Here is a 10,853-nt window from a genome sequence, read left to right on the forward strand (position 1 = left end):
TGTATCTATTAAAGGGACTGTACACCAGATTGGCACAAAAAAGATTTTTCTGTAACAAATCTCATGACAATTATTTAATAGAATGTGTTAATCTTTGATATCATAATTGTAAAAAAGTACCAAAATGTAAAAAAAAAATTGTGGCGGAGACCGGGTTTTAACCCGTGTCGCCATATTGCAGTCCAGCGTCGTATCCACTGAGCTATGACGGCATACTCTTATCGGGTGACATAATTAAGCTATGCACCTAACTCGGTAATATCACGTGCTAACACTGACTAGCCAATAACGCATAAGAAGTGATTTCTACTAGGTAGACATACCCAGTAATCTTTTTTAATGGAAAAATACGGAATAATTGCTAAACTTAAATAAATTGTAAACTATGTGGCACTTCAGTTAGTTAGTTTCAATGCATTGTACACATTAATACCAAGTTTATGACAGTTTTCAACAATATTCTATTTTTTTTGCAAATTGATCATCTGGTGCATAGTTCATCATAGATTATTTAAGTTTAAACTATATGTATGTAAATAATTATTACAAAATTATTTGTTGGCATGGAATTGTTTAAACCTTTCAACTTGGTACTAGTCAGTCGTATTTTATGTTACATGTATTTATATACATGTAATTGTATACATGTATGTCCAATCGTGCTACTGTCTTATTGTGTTGATAACAAATGATTGTGCAAATTAAACATGTTGATATGATATCATATCTTCTACCTTACTTTTGTTTCCCACTAATTACAAGTGAAGACAGTGGTGTATTATTAGTTTTATTGACACAAATCATACAGTAAGCAATAGAACATACAACCACATATATATGAGCACAAAGAGTCAGTTCGAGGTAGATCTCTAGTTGAACACGGAACGTTTACCTATCAAACCCCCAGACATCTGGTAATTCTGAAATAGATCATGGCAACATGATTGCTAACATTTTGTCATAGTAGGGACGTCTTTACATTGTTGAGTCTGCAAAATACATGCCTTTGCGAGTACGGTATGATCGCTGATGGCCGAACGTAGTCAAATGTTAAAATCAAAATAAATAACAATGTAAGGGCAGACATCCGCTTGAACTACTGGAGATTGAAGAGAGGTGGCTGGCTACTTACAAATGATGGCATAAAGTTGACGGCGCGTTCACAGCCATGTGGTGGCACGACCAGTGGGTCCTCCGTGGGAAGGCCAGCACTTACGTTGAAGTAGTGCATGTTCTGGATGAAGTTGTCTGAAACACACAGCAGGGACACGTTTACCAACCAGAATTACCCTTGGTGCAGTGTACTGCCTTTTAAAGCATGTTCGTCTTCCGGAAATTTCACATACCATGCTTTATTTTTAGTACAAGTGGAGCTTTCTCATATGGTGTTGGGGTCGTGAGTACTAGGAATCGGTGTTATCTTGCATGCAAATTGGTCAATTGACTAAATGTTATAAAGGACATTTAGTGGTCTCTGACCTTGGTAGACATTAAGATAATAGTCATAGCAAAAACGTCGCAAGGTCGAAAAAGGGGCATAACTCGACAATTATTAAAGTCAGAGTTATGGGCTTTACTGTAAATGTGTGTGTTGTCTCCGACAAAATGTGAACAAAAAATAATTTGAATATCTTGAATGGATTTGGAGTAATGTCACTGACCTTTAATTTTTATAGTTCGGCATACACGCAATAGTCACAACTCAACTCATTAGAATACGTCTTATATAGTGTATTGCATTTATATAACAATGGAAGGGAGATCCCGCAAAACGCTTACTTCCGTCCAATTCTCCGCGGATGGTGTCAACGACGGGGACGCAGCTATCTGACGTCAAGCTGGTGTACACGCGGACGTTGCCGTAATCCATCATATACGTGTTCAGCGACATGTCGTTGTTACCGAACCCGACCACGTCCTGGTTACCCACAAGCGTCGCGTTCTCTGAAAACAGGAAGGCAAGGGAGATTAGATAGAGATCGTTGGTCGACAATTGCGAAGCTTAAAAGTGAACATAACTACCTTAAATGCAATGCCTAAACGAAAAGCTCGATTTGATTGTTGTAAATGGCCAACAAGATTACTGAAATCCGGAAAACATAAGGTACTAGTATATCATAATAAATACCAGAAAGCAGTGTTTAACATAATATGATACCGGTTTTGAATCTCAATGACATGTATATTCTATTTAAGAGTTGCTGTCTTGGTGACGATGAATGAGAACGGCATGAACCACGTGCATTTGGAACACAGTATGTGTCTAAAATATAAACGATATATCAAGAAGTGAGATAGACAACCGTGACATATGAGGCATATGAGACCACTTATATGTTTGCGCTCTCACAATCGGGGTCCATTTATGGGACAACAAGCACTCAATTGAACAGCGTATTGGGTTGAAAAAGACTGCATTTAACACCTGCCAAAACATATTTCAGAAAGGACAGGTGCATTTATCCATTTGGAAATGTGTTTAAATTAAATTTAACTTTTTATAAACAAACATCAACCAGTTGCTGCTATTTGAGCCGATATTCGCCGCCAATTCAAGCCTAAAACCATTCGTATTTCGTTAACGTTGCTTACATTTTTTTTGCAAAACAGTTGTGTTCGTTATGGGGTTTTTTGAACATCTGAGGACGATTAACCATTGTTACAAGCAGTTTGTTCACACTCGAACTCCAAGTTTTCGTTGACCGACGTTATAAAACATGCGATAACTTTATATCCCTTCCCATGTCCATTACACGTACCCAGTAGGGACATGTTTAAACTGCGGGTTGTTAAGGTTCAAGCCTTACCTGACACGCATCCCATGAAGTCTTCCGTGTCCCTGTTGAGGGCCATCTTATAGCAGTCGCCTGTCTGTGCGTTCACCACCCATTTCGTGTTCTGGGGGACAAAATATTATTTTATAGTTTATTTAGAGTATAGATTATACAAAATTGTATCTCGTTTGTTTATATATTCGTATATCATTTTTGTGAAAGAAATCTGAATTAGCACATGTTTACAATCGTACTTTAAGGCAAAAAATGCACATCGACGTATTAACATATATGGGATTAATTGCTCAATTTAATTACTCAGGGTTTATCAATTATCTGAGTTTTCCAGTACCAGCTGAAGACCAACTTACCGCCATGAAGTCTAGGAGAACTCCAATATTAAGGGATGTCTTGCCGTTGATCTCGATGTTCTCAAGCTGGCCGATACGCTTACGGACTGCGTCAAAGGCTATCCCCAATGAACCCTACAACATCAGTAGCTTAATATATACGTTGATACCACAGTTTTCGTTATGTTTTTTAGTGATTTAATTGAACCCGTATACGTCGATTTAATGCTTTTCACGCAAAGGAGTTTGAATATATTATTTTAAGAAGTAAAAAGTATGCCTGAATGAAAGTTAAAACCAAGTAAACACAATCACTGCTATTGCATTTCTAAGAAAGTCCTGCAATGTTTTACGAACAATGTAAATTTTCACTGACCCTGCTGTAGTACGGCTTGCCGTCCCTGACGATAGCGGTCAGAAAGGATCCCTGGCTGGTCCACTGAGGCGGCACGCAGCACTGCGCGGCCATGGACACCGCCACACATCCGGCTAGCAGCAGCAGAGTGTACATGTTCATGAGTGATGTATATGAGTTCTGACGGCGATGTTAGCTAACGTCCGTTGCTACTGCTGTTGAAGAATGACAATGCGAGACTTCTGTCAGTCCTCTTGAATGTTGCGATGGTGCTCGATATTGCCTCGATGGTCGAGATAATGTCTTCGATAAATGTGTGTCACAGTGGCATAAATAGATAAAAAAAAAAGATCATTTGTGCGGAGGGATGTTCCACAATAAGTGAGCAGTATTGTGCTCGGTATCTCAGCGTTGAAAACAAAGCTTTTTGTAAACAACTAACAATTACCTTAAATTACATGCTCTAGTTCAGGTAATACGATGCTCAGTATGGTATATTTTTGTCTCTGTCATAATGTATACAAGAACACAAATAATACACTTCAGAATCCAATCATAAGCCAAATACAATTCTAATTAGCCACAGTGACCAAGGTTTGCATATTACAGTATTACTAGTAGATAATTCATTGAACGCCCCCTTTCCCCTGCAGTGCCCCTTCCCTACCAGCTTTGTTACCATATGACATTGTCTCATAGGTCATCGAGCTCCATGTATATCATATCTCCTGTGCTAAGGGGTCAGCCCTTTGTTATCAGACTTCAATAAAGATAAGCACAACAGTGCATGAACTGTACCTGTAATATATAGGCTACATCACATCTGTTTGCTTCGACGATGGTCCTTTCCATAATCTATTTAAAGTTCATTTTGCGACCATACCATGTGGCTAATGTTTCTTATTGACTTGATTTTTATTATGACAAAAACAATATAATAATATACAAAGATACAAATTATATTTCACAACACTTTACTTCCAGCAAGACAATAACAATATACAGTCACACCAGGAAAACTAACTTACAACTAAATCATAGTATCAAATGATAAGATATGCTCAATTTTAGTATTAAAGCATATAAACTATGTCTTTACTTTGCTCACTAGCTTGAATGGACAACACTGCTCTACACTGTATCACAATAAAAAACAACGTGAAAACATCTTCATGGGATTTGATTCCTTCAAATGCAGAAACATAAACATGAACATGGAATTATAAAATTACCATAAAATCATCCTCCGTAATTAACAATTGGTTTAAATTTGTAAGTAAACAGAGTAAATACTTGTTTGCCAGGATGTGGCATTTATTTGAAAATCATCTTTAAAGGGACTCGTCCATGGTTTGTAAAATGCATTTCTTTAATACGAAATAAAGTGTGGCAAATCATTAGGAGTGTTAAAACCAAGATACTGACGACTGGAACGCTTGAGCAAAATGATATATATGTTCAAATATTGCATTTGAAGACCACAGTTTTGAAATGGGTTACTAACGCCATTTAACAAAAGGCTGTAACTTAATTGCTTGATTGACATTATCACTTTGTGTTACCAATGTTTTCAATAAAGACTTAAATATCCATCAAAAAAGTATTAGTCCCTGTGGGGTTTAAGTGCAACATATTTTCATCTCATACTCGTACATCACAAAATCTGATGACTTGATCATAAAATATGATGAAGAGTAAAGAAATTTACAGAACCGTACACAGTACAGATTAAAGTGTACCGCCAACATTAATATTAAAGCAAATATTTTCAATGATTTTAATTGAGAACAATTATGAAGTAAATATAAACAACATTCATTGAGAACAATATTTCAGACAACAGGCATGTATATGAAAAACTACAAACAGAGCAACCAGCCTATATGAATACTGTTCAGTCATTGAGTATCAGCCATGTAATACTGGCCACTGGTCATCTGTTCTGCGACAGCAGTCATGTCAGGCTGAGCGTGCTGCATCTGTTTGTTAATGCTAGCCATGTCGGGCTGGGTGTGCTGCATCCGTTCCCTAATGGCAGCCTCCTGCTCATGAATTCTCATGTGCGATCTCATGGCAGATGGACGCTTCACCGTAAACTTGCACACCTTACACACACACTGGCTCGGGTCCTCGTGCTCCTTCACATGCTTCAAATACTGCTTTTCATTCTGAAAAATTTGGTATATTTCTCTATAATAGATCATTTTATTGACCAAGTCATATATCTTATATCTAAACTATCTTTAGAAAATCATTTCACATTTATTGCTTATCTTTGGTTTCCTTGCACTTTTGGAAAATGTAAACAGGGCCAAAAAAATTATGATATACATTACACAACATAAGTATAATATTAATGCCACATAACAATGTGTTAATTTAAGACTTATATCATTTATGAATTTTATAAGTTAAAAGCTGCTTTTTTTAATCTTTTTACTAATATTGTTGCACAAATAAAGGTTAAACAGATGAGATTTAAGTGTTTACCATACCCTGTATTTAGCTCCACATGTTTCACAGGTGTACTTCTTTTCTTCATGTGACTCAAAGTGCCCAAGCAGATTTTGCTTACATTTGAAGCACTTATTACACAAACTGCATTGAAAAGGCCGCTCCTCCGGCAATGCTGCTGCATGCTTATTCCTAACATGTTGTACTAAAACAGCCCTACATGGAAAGTCTCCATCACATACGCAACATTTGTTTTTATTCAAAAAGTCTATCTCATGTTTTCTGAATTTGATTTTAAGCTTAAACGTCTTTTTACAGTGTTCACATTGCAGCTCTTCAGAATGACCAGCTGCGTGATCCTCTAATGCTACGCTGGAGGGGAACCTCAGCTTGCAAAGAGCACATTCATATTTCAAATTTCCATCATGCTCTGCAGTGTGGTCATTCAATTCTTTTTGAGTGTCAAACTTTTGATCACACTTGTCACATAAATGTTTCTTTCCTTCAAAATGACTCTTTAAGTGCTCCGTATATTCTGCGAACAACTGAAACACCACTGGGCACAGGTCACAGGCAAACCTTCCAACAACCTCATCATCAGATTCTTCACATGAACTCTCTGCTTTGTTTTTTACTGGTCTTCCTTTTTGGCGCTGTAAAAATGCAAGAAATGTTGCAATGTACAAGCCATTACAAGATTTTCATAAATCTGAAGGGCATAGGCTATCATTGGTAAGCCTAGAAGTAGTATAAAAGCATCACTCTCTGTAATTGCGAGTTCATCTTTTTTTCATTTATGTATAAAGAAAATAGAAATAAATTGCAGGTTGAATAAGACCTCTAGAAAGATTCTCATGACTCTACCACCTGATTTCAAACACTGTTGAAACAACCCTAAACAGAAAAAATAAACAATCTAATGTTGACAAATTACCAAACATTTTGATTATGATTATTTATGAAACATAAATCATCTAGTTTTTTTTTTCTACAATGGTGTAATAGATCTGCCATGAGTACACAGGTTTTAAATTATTTGATTTATAATATTTGATTTTTACTTTCGTATATCTTTTATTCATAAAAATTATATCATGTCTGAACATTTCTGCCAAGTATAAAGTTATTTTGTAATTCTCCCAACAACTGAGCTGCTATTGAAGGAACAAAAATGAGGACGGACATACATTTTTAAACACATGTTGAAAGTTGAGACCTTGACCTGATATTGCTAAATTTCACTGCCAAAATCATTTAAATTTAAATTCAAAATGAACATTGTTGGAGTTTAGCAGTCAGTGTTTTGCCATATTCTTCATTTAAAGATTTTGCACAGATTTTGAAGTGATCCCATGGCCATGCCTATCAATAATGTACTTGATTGTGGATAACAACATTATATTTACACCTCAACTTCGATTCCTTAAATGAACTGCTTTTCGGCAATTGCGTTTATCAATCGATGAACGCAACATCTTTGGATAAGTTTGGATCGCAATTCATAGCATAATAATATACATGAACACTACTGATCTTGTTATTGTTTGTATTGTGTCAGCACGTCCTGTAAATATAAATCAACATTTTAGAAAGTATCATTTTATTATAATTTAAATGTAGTGTTGCCATAAGTGTTTCAATTTTACGTTTAAAAGCGATTTCAAGTGGTGGATATTTTCCCGCGTTATTGTGATGTCATTTGAAAAAAATACACCGGTTACAGTCGGGTCGTTTGATTTACAGAATGGGTAAAACATGATAACTGTAAGGTTTTCTTAACTGAAATGAATTATTTTTTTAACAATTTTTTAATTAAATAATGAACTATTGGTATAAATATAAGTAATGAATTGGGGTGTTGATGTCATTATCGGGGATATGAACTCAATTGGGCTGGTCAAAGTACGCTCACACACTTAGACCAGCCCAATTGCGTTCATATCCCGATAATGACATCAACCCCGCAATTCATTCCTTAAATGAACACGTTTTAAATGTGTTTCCCTCCCAAGAGTCTCCATACAGCTGATTCTACACTGTTAGACTAACTTAGTCCATATAAAAGCGTATTGTTGTGTTTGAATGACTCTACTTTACATTGGTATAAATCGGGTGTGCTTGTGATGCTAAGGGGGATATAATGAAATCTAATTCTAAATGAAAAAAAACTCTAACGCGCATAGTTTTTTTGTTTATTTAGGCTTATACTAAAGCGGCCATCTATTTGATATAAATATGGGATTCAAAAGAATGGTATGAGACAAACAGAAACATCGACAAAGCAAAAAAAACAGCTCTGTGAGCAGGGACATAACAATATCGTGTACTCACGCCCATGGTTCGGTTTATACCAAAACTAATTGAACATAAAATGACAAATTTATAAATAAGGGAAATAACTCCAGATATTGACATATGGGTATAGTAGAAACAACTTATCGCTGTCGACAAAACGCGCATTAGCAACATAAGTTTTCTCAAGCATTTCAACGCCTGTCATTTCGGTTTATATATTTTAAGTGTGATGACCATTTACACGCGTAAATCTATGTTATCAATTTATTTTTACACGCGTGACGAATCTGTTTTTTCCCTCAAACCATTGATTGTTGACACGTGTACCACTGGCAATGGGCCATTCGGTTAGTTTCGGTTTCCCATAATCCTTTGCGAGCGCATGACTTCCGGTAAATGTCTACCCTAGATATCGATAATGTATGTGTGTGATGTTGACCAGTGAAAAGGAGAGCATAAGTGGCAAAATAAATTGATAGGTGAGTAAAACATGTTAGGAACATCAGTTTGTATATTTTTCTATAAATTTCAACCGTGTTTTGTAAATGTCAATGAAGTTTTCGACGTTTATACCCAACTTCAGTACACATTTAAGTGGGTGGGGTAAAATAACAAATATAATGGTAAATACTTTCTTAGCGGTTCTTAAAGGTTCAAATACATATTGATTGTTATGCATAAAATTGTGGTTTGTTGGGTTTGTTATTAAATTAAATGAATAATATTTTGCAATTAGTGTGAAATTGTTAAGATATGCAGCTTTATAGCTACAATAATGAGCGATCAGGGATACTTTTTTATTATTTTGACATTTCATGTGTATCCCTGTAACGACGTCACCAGTCTGCCATAGTCTAAAAATTGTCAAAAGACTGGTTGACGGCCATTTAGGTGGACTATGCAGCTTTAAAGCAGTCAAGTAAATGAAGCTTAAAGCATAATGTGATTATGAAGGGCATTTAAATGTTGCCTGCTGTGCTGATATAAACAATAAACAGGTCTTAGAATAACAGCTGATAAATAATGTACTAGTAAATTGTAACTATTTAAATATCTGAATGATTTTAAAGCTGCACTCTCACAGATTAAACATTTTGACAACTGTTTTATTTTTTGTCTTCGAACGAGCCATTTATGCAAACGTGCAATAAAACCAGTGATATAAGGCTGCTGACAAAAAAGATCGGATCACAGATGTTCATATTTAAGTAAAAAAAAATATTTAAAAACATTTTTCTTTAAGCTGCACTCTCACAGAAATACCATTTTTACAACTTTTTTTTATTTTTGTCTTGGAAATAGCAAGACAACAAATAAAAAAAGTTGTCAAAATGGTAAATCTGTGAGAGTGCAGATTTAACAGCCTCTTTAGAGTCTTTTATATCTTATTTTTCTGGTTCACTTGGATGATGATATAACTATTTTATTTAATTTCAGAGATGTTCATTGTGTCTGTTTGAGTCTGCCAAGTTGATGCTGAACAGGAGTAGGCAGTTAATACCATTGATCTGATAGCAGCTATATCAGTGGTTTTACAAGATATTTTTGTGCAAAACACAAGAGACTGAATTCGGTTCAAGAGCGGAGATAAAATAAATGAAGTGTGTCAATATGAATGAAAACTTTCCTTGACTCCAAGGACTAAAGAAAAAGATAACAGCCGAACAAGCTAGAGATTTTTCAAAAAGAAGCAAGATGGGGGTTTTTAACCCTTGGCAAATGAACCTTTAAAGGGATTATTTCATACCAAGGACAATTTTTATTGTTATTTAATTATATAATGGTATTATTAAATTGTAAAAAATGCTGTTGTTATCAATATGATTGTCTATGTTCTTTTTATTTCAATGACTGTTTAACTCCCATGGTAAATATTAAAGACATAAAATCGAGTTAACGTTTGTGGGCAATAACTAGCCAACCGGTTCACTTAGTTTGTAGGAGTGCTGTGCTAGTATACCGGCAGCCCTTGGTTCGAGCTTTTTCCTATCATGTTACTTTAGTATTGTTATAGTCAATAAGCCTAGGTGTCGTTAGCGTACTGTAGGCCGAATATTTTCTTGGCCCAAATTCAAACAGCCTTGAGATTTGAATTAAACTTGATACACGTGCAAATTTCCGTAAACAATATGCTCATGTCCAGCAAGATTCTACATAATATTTAAAGACTTGAATGATTAAATACATCTGCTGCTGCTGTATTAAAATTTTCATAACTAAGATTGTTCATCATTGTAAATACAGTGCTCAAGTTTAAAGCCGCATTCTCACAGACTGACTGTTTTGACAAAAAAAAAAATGTCTGAAAACCAGTGATATTAGATTGCTGATAGAAAATCAGGGAACATTTTTACATATCTTGACCGTTTTGACTGTAAAGTCTGTAAACCAGTGATGTAAGATAGCTGATAAATCAGTTAATCTGTGAGATTGCAGTTTTAAAGGTGCAGGTCCCTCAAGGTCAGTTGGTAGGAGATCTCATCAAATTCAACGAAGAATCATACATTCAATAATGCAATTCAACTTATTCATTTTTATTAGAATCCGCATATAATGAACACCATGAGCTCTGTTTGTTTTTTGTTGTTTTTTTTTTTTTTGGGGGGGGGGGGGGAGGATTATGAC

General features: G+C 35.4%; 1 protein-coding gene across 2 annotated transcripts; it reads right to left on the reverse strand.

The window, feature by feature from the left end:
* Positions 1 to 784: 784 nt before the first annotated feature.
* On the reverse strand, positions 785 to 8,324 carry LOC128245363 (putative zinc finger protein 840). 2 transcript variants are annotated; one of them, XM_052963508.1, is made up of 8 exons: positions 8,265 to 8,324; positions 5,975 to 6,586; positions 3,501 to 5,647; positions 3,146 to 3,259; positions 2,808 to 2,898; positions 1,780 to 1,944; positions 1,133 to 1,248; positions 785 to 920 (listed from the first exon to the last, which is right to left on the reverse strand). In XM_052963508.1, the coding sequence occupies exons 3-8, from the start codon at positions 3,639 to 3,641 to the stop codon at positions 870 to 872; spliced, it is 678 nt and encodes a 225-aa protein (XP_052819468.1). In that variant the 5' UTR covers positions 3,642 to 5,647; positions 5,975 to 6,586; positions 8,265 to 8,324; the 3' UTR covers positions 785 to 869. The 2 variants fall into 2 exon arrangements, with proteins under 2 accessions (XP_052819468.1, XP_052819460.1); XM_052963500.1 differs by lacking the exons at positions 785 to 920; positions 1,133 to 1,248; positions 1,780 to 1,944; positions 2,808 to 2,898; positions 3,146 to 3,259 and having other exon boundaries at positions 5,243 to 5,647; positions 8,265 to 8,318.
* Between the last annotated feature and the right edge of the window lie 2,529 nt (positions 8,325 to 10,853).

This window comes from Mya arenaria, chromosome 2 (genome assembly GCF_026914265.1).
Source record: "Mya arenaria isolate MELC-2E11 chromosome 2, ASM2691426v1".
Taxonomy (NCBI): domain Eukaryota; kingdom Metazoa; phylum Mollusca; class Bivalvia; order Myida; family Myidae; genus Mya; species Mya arenaria.

Coding starts and splice junctions, on each gene's coding strand:
- LOC128245363 (XM_052963500.1), bottom strand. Junction 5,648..5,974: donor CATGTGGAGCTAAATACAGG/GTATGGTAAACA, acceptor CAAATTTTTCAG/AATGAAAAGCAGTATTTGAA.